The sequence below is a fragment of the Athene noctua genome, chromosome 10, assembly GCF_965140245.1.
Source record: "Athene noctua chromosome 10, bAthNoc1.hap1.1, whole genome shotgun sequence".
In the NCBI taxonomy this organism is placed as follows: Eukaryota; Metazoa; Chordata; class Aves; order Strigiformes; family Strigidae; genus Athene; species Athene noctua.
The window spans coordinates 5,344,315-5,356,476 of NC_134046.1; the positions used below are offsets into that span (position 1 = coordinate 5,344,315).

A 12,162-nucleotide genomic window follows, 5' to 3' on the forward strand; every position below is an offset into this window, starting at 1 on the left:
GCTATTTCAGCAATGTGACAGCCGAGCTACATGACCAACCTGCAAGTCCAGGCATAGGAATAGACATTTCTCCCCTTCAGTGCTGCCAGCACTCTTTAGAAGTGAAATAATGGCCAAATATACAGGCAGTCATATACCTGCAGAGCACAAACAAGCTGACTGTGTTGGCTTTAAATGGAAAAGTCGTACTGGGAAAAATGATTCTGCAAACAGTGTCAGCATGATGGGCTGGGTGACACTTTGACTTTCCCTGGCAGAAGAGACCAGTTCCTTTGCCACAACACATGTGTTTAGGCATCACTGCAAGGGATTTTTCTTGGTTCAGAGTTTATATTAGGAAAGAGAATGTGAGAATCTGTCCTGAACTGTGTATTTTAAACAGGATTTTTAAAGCTTGGAAAAAATCTAAACTCTAGTTGGGAAGTTAATGATGTACTTTTTCAGTAGCATAGGAGTGCCATCTAGTGTTCTTCGTTAGTACCCTGCCCTTTACATTTCAATGGCTTGAAAAATGTTTTCTTCAGCAGCTGTGAGTGGGCTCTGCACACCCCACTCCTGAAGTGTACGGGGATGGGTTTGTGCCTGGGCTTGGTCTGGAGAAGTTTGGGGTTTGGTGTCTGCAGTAAGCAGAAGCTGTGTTTTTGCACACTGGTTAAGCTCTTCCTACGCTGACGTCCCCACCAACTTACGCCTGAGTGAGAAGTAACTTGTGCCTCCCCGCTGCAGGCACAGTTAGGAAGGCACAGCTTTCGGGCGCTGGCTGGAAGGTTCCCCTGCCTGTTACAAGAAAGAGATGGATGAGGACCATCAGGTGCCACTGTCCCCTGTGCCAGTGTTACATTCTTGACAAACAGTTGAGAATTTATGAAGGAAAATACATAGAAAGAGAAGTGTAAAGTAACCTCTGCTCATGTGCAAGAATGTACTAGGTTAAGAAGAAAATACTTACTAATCCAGTAGTGTCGTATTTTCAGGCATTCCACCTGTTTCTAGGGCCTGCAGAGCACACTAAAGTATTTATTTATTTATTCATACAGCAGGAGACTGTGTGCCAGAGAAACTGGGGCTGAGGTTGATTGGACTTCTTTATGTTCCAGTGCAGAGCTCTTAAGTGACCAAGTTAAAATGTACATGCAAATGTCAGGACTGAAAATAAGTTGAGAACTAAGCAACCTGCCTGTAGAGAATAGCTTCTCTCACTACCTTTACTCTGCGGAGCAGAAAGCAGCTGCAGGTGGTATTAAATCCCATTGGTCTCAGTGGATTGCAGTCTAAGCTGTTACTGTAGGCAAGGGCATTAAAGAAAAAACCTGTCTCTTAGAGTGAGGCACAGTTCTTCCTGTTTGTTTTCTCTCGGTTATTTGGGACAGCTTCATATCTTTTCCTTCTGTTTTTTTAGCTTGCAGCACTCCCCCGGTCAACATGAAAGTTCAGCCTGTGAACAGGACAGCGTTACTTGTAACCTGGAACCAACCAGAAACCATCTACCACCCTCCGATCATGAACTACATGATCTCATATAGCTGGACTAAAAATGAAGATGAAAAGGAGAAGACTTTCACCAAGGACAGTGACAAGGACCTGGTAAAACCACAGCATCAAACCCAGACATATGTATCAAGCTATCCTTATAGTGTTATTTTCTGACTAGAAGGAAGTAGAGAAGGAAAACAGTTGTTACCTTATAGACAGGCTAGTGTTTGGCTCGCAGTGAATTGCTATTAAAATACTCTGCATTAGTTGAATGTTGCCTAACAGACTACCCAAAACACTGGAGTGTGAATTTATAGTTTATGCGAGTGCATAAAGGACTAAATCTGCAGACACTTTTTCATATACTGTTGCTGAGAAGCATCTGGCTCGGGAAATAGTTAGGCTCTGAATACCTTTTGGCTCGTGTTCAGCTCACAGATTTTCACATTAAAAGTCCGATCCCCCAAAATCTGGGCTCAGACTTTTCACTGTGCATAGCCCCTTGCAGTCTCTCAAGCAGTTCCTGGCAGTAAGTGCTGCCAGCAGTAGGAGGTGCATGGTCAGGGCTAGAAGATTATTGTGGAGTGGCACTGTACGAGCACTGCCTACGTCTGGCAGTAAGAGAAAAAGAGGAAAGAGCAAGATAGTTCGGGCACAGATGGAAACACCGATCTTTCTCCTCCATTTAGGATTTGATCTGCTTGTCATTCTTGTCTAAGTAGAAGCAAGTATTGTACCGGTCTTTAACATTCTCTGCATATAAAATCAAAGTGACATATTCAGGTTTGAAAGGCCTCCGTTTATTGTTAATCAAAGAAAGCCTCCAGAATAATGAAATCAGTAATTGTATATGCACATGAAAAATGCAGCAGCAGAGTGTTATTCCTAATGACTGTTATCTTTTTTTTTTTTTTTCCCAAATACACAGTCCTCTGGGCCCATTCAATCAGTTATACAATAATACTTCTCTTATTCCCTTAGATGAAGATTCTTTTACTTCATTTCCATTTATATTTTCAATTTCCCCACTAGACATTGTTATCTGGGTCACATTAGGGAATGATGTGCCTCGCAAAATCAGAAAGGAATCTATTGAAAGGCACCCAAGGTTATGATGTATTGTAACCTCTCTCTTGTCATAACTTCACACTCTTAAGGGAGATTTTTTTTTAATCAGGTATGAGGAGGAGAGCCTTAATCAGCAAAAATGAGGTGGGCGCAGTGAAAGCATCCTGTTTTTATGTAAAAGAAATAATTAAAAGTGCAGGGGATGTGATGGAGTGATAGCTTAGAAATAAATTGCCGTGAGACCCTGTGCCGTGCAGCAGAGCTTGGAGGTTAAGAAAGCAATGACAGCTTCGTCTATTCTAGGGGCAAGAGAAGAAGGAAACACTTTTTGCAGAGGAAAGTGCAATTTGCCTTCAGTTCTCTGGCAGAAATAGTTGGGCTGTCCTGTTTTGAAACGGAGCTGGGTAGTTGTTTTACTAAAGAGATCGCTGGTGTTTCAAGTGACCCACACAGCTCCGGCCGCTGTCTGCTGCAAGACGTGAACCGATGTGATTGTGGGCTAAGGCAACACAAAAGACTATCCGGAAGGCAGCAGGGCAGTGTCTCAGGTCTAAGAGTATGGGGGGACATCCCAGCCTAGGGTGCTGAGCCATCACGTTACACAGGCCACCGGCATCAAATTGCCTTAGGCAGTTTGTTGCAAAATAAAGAGTTGGTTTGAACATGCAGTGAATTTTCTGGATTTATCCCGTGTTTGGAACTTGGATCTACACCTATAAAAATCTCATTTTAATTGCTGTAAAGTCAGATGATTTGAGGTTGAGGTTTAGGTCATGAGAGTAGATGTGGGGCATCTTCATTGCTTTCTCATGGGTAGATTCAGCAGAGTCAGGGTGCATTGGCAGTAAATGGGTGCCTTGCCCTCTCCCAGGGGACCAGTGAATATTCCTGTTTAAGAAATAAGTTTGTCTTACATGACATAAATGTCCTGTGTTTAGCACACTGCTTTATATATTTCAAACTGATCGTGGACAGTACTGTGGGGGTAAAAAACTGAATAATATCTATTTTTTTTAAACAGAAGGCCATCATTAGCCATGTCTCACCTGACATCCTTTATCTGTTCAGAGTTCAAGCAGTTTGCCGAAATGAAATGCGTAGTGACTTTAGCCAGACTATGCTCTTTCAAGGTAAAAAAACCACATACCTATTTTTACATTAAATAACTCTTTGTTTGTTTAACATTGTATTTGCAGAGTGCAGTGTGGTGTGGAATGATTTCAGAAGATGTTTGAATGCCTGTAGACAATGCTAATTTCAGACTGTGACCAGTGACTCTATGAGAGTCCTATTTCTAGTGGTGGGGGTTTGCCTACACCTCTCTGCTGGCAGGGTTCATCAGGTTTGAGGAGAATTTGGAGCTTTTCTTGGTACTAGTTTTCTAAAACAAATTCATCAGAGACTGCTTATGCATCAGAGGCGCAGCTGTAGCAGAATGTGAGTCTGATCGGTGTCTGTTTTATGTAAAGAGAAAAGGAGATCAGTCCTACCTTGACAACCACCTGTGGAGACACTCAGGTTTTACCATGCACACAACCTCAGTGATTTTGAAAACATACATATTTAAATGAGAGGAAAAGAACTGGATGCTAAGCTGTCCTTTGTCATGGATTTCATTTTAAGTTAATTGGAGAAATCTGGTAAAACTGAGATTTGGTAGAACTTGATGGTTTGGGGGTTTTTTAAGTGCTGAAGTTCTGCTCCTTCCAGGGAATTTGCTCCTACTTTTTGTATGAAGTAGGGCAAAATTAACCTCTGCTGAGAGCATTCCCTCCCACTTCAGTTTACAGATATATAAACCTTGGAATGTGTAATGGAAGAACAAAACAAGTAGGGAGTTAAAAATTTAAATCCTTAAGATGAAGCAAAGAGTTAAGTCATTTGGGTCTGATGCTGTATGTGGAACAAAATAATAAAGGCATTTCTCGGTGTGATTTTCAGAAAATGTGGAGGTTTTAATCCTACTCTGTTAGCACGTAGCATCTGAAGGATATCAAGCTGTGGACAATTTAGTTTTCTTGTGGTGTCATGCCACAGTGTTAGCAGCATTTCAGAGAGATGGGATTATACATTCCCATATATAATATGGGATTATATTATAATAATGATATAAGGGAGGAGGGATCAGATAAGAAATGTCCTGTCCAAGCAACATCTCATATGTAGCTCCCAGCTTCTTAGTATCTCAGCATAGTGTTTTGGACTTCATTTTAAGTGCCAGGCAGAAGTCAGAAACTTGTATATTACTGACTATGGCCTCTTTCAGCAGATAATGGACCGGAAAAATTCTTTGAAATTTGGCCATGATACCTATTCAATTACAGTTAAGAGTAAATCATTATTGACAGTTTTGCCAGATAGTCTTTGGATGCTCTAGCCCAGGGTTCAAAGCAGTGGAAGTGAATCAAGCATCTGCAGTACGAGTAGATGTTGGTTTTCCTTCTGTGTCTCCCCAAAAAGGAGCTGTTCTTCCCATCTTTGGCTGTACCCAAGATTTAACCTAGAAGAATCCACTTGAGCTTTCAAAACATTCTTCAGAGAATGATTATAGCTGTAGTTGAGATAAATAGCAATAAATAATGATAATATTATCGTAAGGGCAGAAAAAACTATTATCATCTGCTGCACTTGCTTCCTGTGTAAGTCAGGACGTTTCATCCCGCTTGGGTTTGAAGGAGAGCATGTGTTTTCTGACCGTGCACTTAAACCAGCATTGCCAGGCCTGAATAATTAAAGACAAACAAATCTGTCTTTAGACACAAGTACAAGGTAAGGTGAGTAACCCCAGACGAGCTCAGTTGCTTTGACTCCAGACTAATTTACTCCACACTAAGACTCGCCTAGATGTTTTGCGGTAGCGATGTTTAGCAATGTTGGCAATGCCTCCCTTCCCAGTGCGCTGACACGCTGTTGGTCTTTGTTTCTCAGCTAACACTACTCGAATTTTCGAGGGGACCAGAATTGTGAAAACAGGAGTGGTAAGTCGTGGCCGTAAATCCCTGCGGAGCGCGGTACTTCGGGGTGACATTCCCACCAGGTGGCAGCACGATGTTGTAAATCGGTGGATTTACAAGACCGGGCTTTCCTGGGGAGGTGGTTGCTCAGATCTGCCACGAAAGGTTTTAATACATATCAAAAATACTGGAAAGGTTTTGGTTTTCTAGCTTCATACTCCGAGAGGCTTTGACCACTGGAGAGTCAAGTGTTAAAAAAATCTTCCCAAATACGTATTGAGCTCATTTAGAGGGGATTTGTAATCCTAATGATGACTCTGGAAATAAATTACATTTCTTTTATTAACTGTATAACCAGAAGTACATGCAACAGGAATAAGGCTTCACACAGGCTTTGCTCGTCCAGTGCTTTAAGGATACCTGCTATTGTGTGAATAAATGCTTTACAAACTCTTTGTTTTAATTTTAATTCAGGTAAGACTGTAATGAGTCACTGAAGCTGACTTTTGTATTCCAGAATCAGAAATGTTGATAAATTTACAGTAAAACTGGAATACACTGTTTCAGTTTTGAAATCACCTTATCAGGTTATTTAACATAAACTATCCATAACCTAAATTTCTTGGCGTTCAGCATGCTGAATTGTTCAGTCAAATTTATGGACTGAATTCTTACTATTGAATTTACTGTAACTACATTGCTTCTGGTTTTATTCTATTCCAGTTTGATATATGCCCTAGTAAGCAAATAACACATACAAAACTTGAATTTGAATGATTAATGTTTGTTTAATGATGTATAGAGGTATTCTAGATATATAAAATCTGCTGTCAAATTTTAATACTCAGTCCAGCTTTGAGACTGTACATGCCAGCATAAAGCAAATCTCACAGTGCCTTAGGGATTCACACTGCTAAGTATCCAAAAGTTTAGATGCTTATTTAAAGTTTTGGCTTGAAATCTGTAAAGCACAGGTTTCCTTCTGAGATCTCAGGTTCTCTGTGATTGCAGCTGGTCAAAAATAATGTGAGAAAGCCACCTTTCTTGGTTTGCTGCAGCATTTCAACTACACGGCTTGACTGAAACTGGGAATTGTAAAGAGATGCAGAAATACTGTTAAGTTACAGATTTAAGTTCCAAAAAGAAACATTTTACTGTTTTGTTCAACATTCAGTAGCACCTATTTAACCTTTGTTTGTCCTTGTGTGATGTGTACCTTTAGAGCTAGTGCTCCCCTTGCTGATGAATTCAGTAACAGGAGACATTTTTCAGTAAGTCAGAGAGGGAGCGTGGTCAGGTTGTCCGGGCAGAACTGCCGACCCTAACTCTTCCACAGAATTCCACAGAATTACTCCTTAGTGAGCTCACTTCAGTGTCTTTGTCCACATGTAACTCAGGAAGGGGAATGACTTGTCTAGTTGTTAAACTATATACCGAGGTTTTTTCTTTCTGCCAGAGCATACACATGTGTGCACAGAGACCCACGTGCAGGCATGCATGCACTGGGCTGACATCAGAGTAACAGTGGCAGGGTGCAGAGGATGCAAAGTCCATGGTTCATTCCCTGCTTCCTCTCAGCTCCCCAAGGGAAGTGGGCAGTGCCAGCCCTGGCTCTGGGTCACTGGTGGTGGCCATGGAGACAGCCCTGTGGATGGGGAAAGGTGACTATATACATGGCTGCAACAGCCTGGTGGTCCTGGTAGAGGTTGTGGTGAGTTGCTGAAGGGCTCCTGACGCTCTCCAAGTCCTTCAGGAGTGTCCAGCTGGCCGTGCTGCAGGTCTTTTCTAACGAGAGGGATGCCTCACTGCAGCACCAGTCCTTAGGAGAATAAAGCTGATGGGTAGACTAAGGAAATAAAAATAGTACTGTTCGAGGCCCTCACAATGTGTGTGGGAAGAGCCAGAGTTCCCTGTCAGAGCAGACCCACCAGCCACGGATGCTCACGTTGGCAGCACAACCCTTATTTTGGGACAGCCCTTATGTAACGCTGTATTTTTAAACTTCTGTATTCTGAGGATTAAAGCACTGTGAGTAATGCAGCTAAACTCATTAAACTCCTTTACATCCTCCTCACCCCTGAGAGGAAACGTTACTCACAAGTCACCGGTGACGTGGGTGGAGAAGGTCCCGCTGTAAAATAAAGATAAGGATAAAGAGGGGTTTTATGATAATGATTGGAAGTGGTGAATGCAGGGCCGTTTCCTCCCTTCGTGGTTTGCTGTGTAGCTCTGTGGCCTGTCCTGTTCCTGGCTCAGCCCTGCATCCAGCTGGTATAAGTCTCATTTTAAGAGAACAGCAACCAGAATGGCATGTGTGTGGAAAGGGAGGGAAAAGCAAAAGAAAAATGACCCCAGGTAGCGTGTTGGGGCCCCTGCTGATTCTCTCTGCTATGTTTTCTTCCCCTCTGCTGCCGGTGACCTCCTCAAGCCCACAGCATCTCCTGCCTCCTCAGCCGACATGGCTCCCATCAGCTCTGGCTCCTCCACCTGGACCTCCTCAGGGCTCCCCTTCTCCTTCGTGTCCATGGCCACGGGGATGGGACCTTCCTCCAGTGGCAGCCAGGCCACTGTGGCCTCAGTGGTGACCAGCACCTTGCTGGCAGGGCTGGGCTTCAGCGGTGGTGGCATCTCCTCCTTCCCTAGCAGCGTGTGGCCCACGCGGCTCCCCGCGGCGGCCGCCCCCAGCAAGCAGGCAGGACGGCCAGTGGTGGCCACCACCGAGGCTGCCGCCACCACCTCCCCGGGACCAGAGCGGGACTCGGCGCTGACAAAGGACAGTGAGGGAGCCGAGGAGGGGGAGAAGGATGAAAAGAGTGAAAGTGAGGATGGGGAGCGGGAGCATGAGGAAGAGGAAGAAAAGGATGCCGAGAAGAAGGAGAAAAACAGGGCGACGGCAGCCACGGAGGCACGCAATAGCACACAGCCCAGCGTAACCACGGCTTCACCCAACCGGACTGCCGAGGAGGAAGGAAATAAAACCATATCGGGTGAAGAGCCAAACCAAAACGTTGCACCCACGGCTGGACTTCCCGAGGAGGAGAGCTTTGCCAAAGCAGATGCTCAGCCCCAGCCGCTCCCTTCCACCCAAGTGCCGCCAGCGTTCACAAACGAACTTTCCCTGGGAAAGATCCCAAGAAGACCAGAGACAACAAGAAAACCTCCTCCAAAGGAGGACAGGTTTCCAGAGGAATACCCCTCAGATAACAAATTTATCACCATTAACCCAGGTGAGTGACCTCCGGGGAAGTTGGTTTTACCACCATATGACTGTTGGAAAATTACACAATCCAAATTCCTTACCGATTTCCAGTAGATACATTTTTGTGGTGCCTGGCTTCATCCGGTGGACAGGTCACCACAGGACCCAACCCACAAACTGTTACTGGGGGGAGGAGAGGGGGAAGAATCATCCTTCTATTTTATTGGGACAGATTCATGCTCCTTGTTCTGCTTACTAGAAGAGAAATTTTGGAAAATTGTTAACCCCCAACATGCTGCATTAAGAATTTTGTTTCAAAAAAAGAGGGGAATGCAGTGAACTATAGCTGTGAAATTAATTTGGAAGAGCGGTTGCTGTGCCAAGCTGCTGTTTCATGGGAAGGTTACTAGATGTGCTGTAAGCTAATTTAGTTTATCTGCAGGATTCTCCCTGATCGGGCTTTCAGATATTCTCCCCAATACAGGATCATTGCTGGTTTATTTCTCACCACATGCTCTGATCTCCCAAGACAAGGCACCTTTTGCACTAGGGTTGCCTTCTGGTTTTTCCTGTGGGAGAAAAAAAAAAAAAAAAAATCTTAACCAGGCAGAGTTCACATATTTTCTGTGTTTGTCCTGATGAGAATTACCCATGCTCCTGTACATGCCAACTCTGGATGTATGTACCAACTCCACAGTATGTACCCAGCAAATACGACCTTTTGGAAGCATGCCCAGGTGATCTGCGTGTGCACCAAGCCCTCTGTGTTCAGGATTTGCAAACAGGTATCTCGTGGTGCTCCCAACTCGCTGTGCAAAAAGTCCAGTGCTTATGCACATGTTTCTGCTTGGGGAGCTCCAGGCACTGGTGAGGAAAACAGATCTTATGACTGCAAGGAACAAATGGAGTACATGCGTATGGATTTATTTGCACAGTAAGGACTGAGATTTAGATACGACGACAAGTTTATCTGAGTGATTATGTGTTTTACCACAGCATTTATAAGATAGTGCATATTTTTTGTTTGAGGTTTTTTACTGTTATTGTTTATTTTGCTAATCTATAGACTGTTTTGTAATTCTGTTTTTCCATCAAAGCTGCTCTAGAGTTAGAGTACTATGAAAAAACCTTACATATTTATTTTTCCCTACATTTATAAACACAAAAATGCAGACATTGTTCAGTCAGTTATAACTCAGAACCAATTTTAAAAACAAAGCTAAATCCGGTCTTTAATAACATTTGTTACAGAAATGCTGACCCGACTCTAGTGCTGTGAATCATAACTGTTCTGTAAGAAGAACAGATTAACAATGTGGAAGCCAAGAAACCTGCACCAGGTTGTGCTGATTTTTTTTAAATACGCTGCTGTTTTTCTTACTCTGCAACTGGAAATCTTCAGTGCTCCCACTGAATGTGGTCTGAGATGCCTGTCAGGCAGCTTTCAACAGGCCACTTGCCCTAATCACCTTTTTACCAGGAAGGAAGGAACTTGTTCAAGCCATGCTTTGTCATGTTGCATTCAGCACCATTTAGGTTCAAACCCCAGCAATTCAATCTGCCTGGGTAAACCTGCCTCTGAAATAGTCGTCTTTGGTTCTTCCTGCTTTCTGCTTCCCCGTTTCTCCGTGAAATTTCTTGGATGACCCGAGTACAGTGTCCCTTAAGTGTCCCCCTTACAGTGTCCCATGTCAACCTAGAAAGGGCCTCATGGCTTACTCTCAGCCTGATAAATTGGAGGAAAGATGGTTAGTTGGTCTTGTTTCTTAGCTCATGACAAAGGGATTGTTATTAGATTGTTTTGTATTCCCTGATGAAATTAAGATGAAAAAGAGGAAAATCAATGAGTTGGGGAAATATTGTTAATGTTGATAAGAAATACTGGTTATTACGAATTGTGTCCCCTTAGTCTGTAGTGATTTCTAGACAGCCTCTTTTAAGAGCTCTGCTCACTTTCAGGCCTGGAGGCTTGAAATGACCCTTCTGAAGACTGCACACAAAGTTGATGAGCCTTGAAAGGTCTCTGCAAATTAGGTTTTCCATGCTTCTATATGGAGGGAGGATAACTTAGTAAGATCACTGTGTCTTACAAAAATGACTTCCATGTGTAAGAAATGACATCTGAAATAACCAGCACATGTTAGGTGGGAAAAAAGATTAGTGAAGTACTTACTCATTTCACCCAAATTAATCTTAGTTAAACCTCTGGTGACGTACCTGGGATGAGGAGAAGGAACTGTACCGTATTTTCAGCTTCCCAGACAAGCCTCTCCCAGGCCCCCTCAGTGTACTGAAGAGGACACTCAGCAGCAAAAGGGCTGGGAATGGCTGTTCAGAGAGGAAGAAGGGCCCCTTCATGCCATTTTCCTTGGGGTAGAGGTTCATTCCCCGATCTTGACCTCCAGGTGGAAAAAGCTAGGCTGGTCACAAACCTGATGACTCCCTGTCCAGACATTGGGAAGGGCTAGTGTTTGTCAACTCTGAGAACATTTTGAGATGTCTTTTACTGGCTTTTGGACAGAGGCTTTTAGTCTGAATCTCCTTGTACCAGGTATGAGGACCCTTGTCCTTCAAAGTCTCTTCAGACAAGTTCCTCTTTTCTTTGCATCTTGTGTCACCAGGCTTCTGCAGTGGATAGCTGATGTCCACCTAACTCAGAATTTGCCTAATTATTTTGCTAGATCCGGCTGGCCTGTTGGGAGTGCTACCCCTGTGAGGACACTCTTGGGAATGCAGGAGGAGCTTTCCTCCAGGCTTGATCTAGGTTACTAAAGACACATGCCAGCAAAACCCACAGCTGGTGAATTGGCTCATCAGTCAAACACTAGCACAAAGCCTAAGACTAGTGGCTTCAACTTAACTGTTTTCCACAGTAATATGGAAATTTGTAATTCATACAGAAGAACCTGACCTAGCTCACTCAAGTTGAGGTCAGTGAAACCCCAGACATGAGCAAGATCTCTTCCTATGAGAAAGAGCCTTAAAGGTTTTCCATAACAAGCTAAAACTAAAATCAAGACAACAGCCAGCAAAGCCAAGAGGACATTGCCAGAAGTGTCTGAAAGCATTCCTGAGCATCAGGTCAGTTAAAAGAGGGCAAAGGCCACTTCCAAAGTTAGCAGAAAGAACCCCGTGTCCCATAGAGGGCAGAAACATTTCTGAATGCATCTTTTCCCCAGGAAAGCAGTTTTTAAAAAGCTGTCAAGGTTTCAAAAATGTTTGGGGGAGTAGAAAGTTTAATCATTTTAAAGAGTAGAAAATTGTTTCATAACAATGTACACTTGTAAAATTAATTATATAGCATCAAATTAGCAGTTGTAAGGAGATAACTGAATGGGGAAGTACTCATAAGTGTGGATGATTAGAGGAGAACAAGGAACACATGAGAAATTACAGGGAAAGTGCGAGGCCAATTAGTACAGCAAGGCTCATTTTCTTTTAGTGCTTATTTCACACACACATACACAC

At 43.4% G+C, this 12,162-nt stretch overlaps 1 protein-coding gene across 1 annotated transcript in view; it reads left to right on the forward strand.

Moving 5' to 3' along the window:
- The window catches only part of PTPRG (protein tyrosine phosphatase receptor type G), a 421,778-nt gene that overhangs the window by 334,272 nt on the left and 75,344 nt on the right, over window positions 1-12,162 (forward strand). Inside the window, exons 9-12 of the mRNA XM_074913948.1 lie at window positions 1,400-1,584; window positions 3,563-3,671; window positions 5,470-5,519; window positions 7,924-8,722. Of these exons, the coding sequence (XP_074770049.1) occupies window positions 1,400-1,584; window positions 3,563-3,671; window positions 5,470-5,519; window positions 7,924-8,722 (1,143 nt within the window). The remainder of the gene's footprint in view (window positions 1-1,399; window positions 1,585-3,562; window positions 3,672-5,469; window positions 5,520-7,923; window positions 8,723-12,162) is intronic.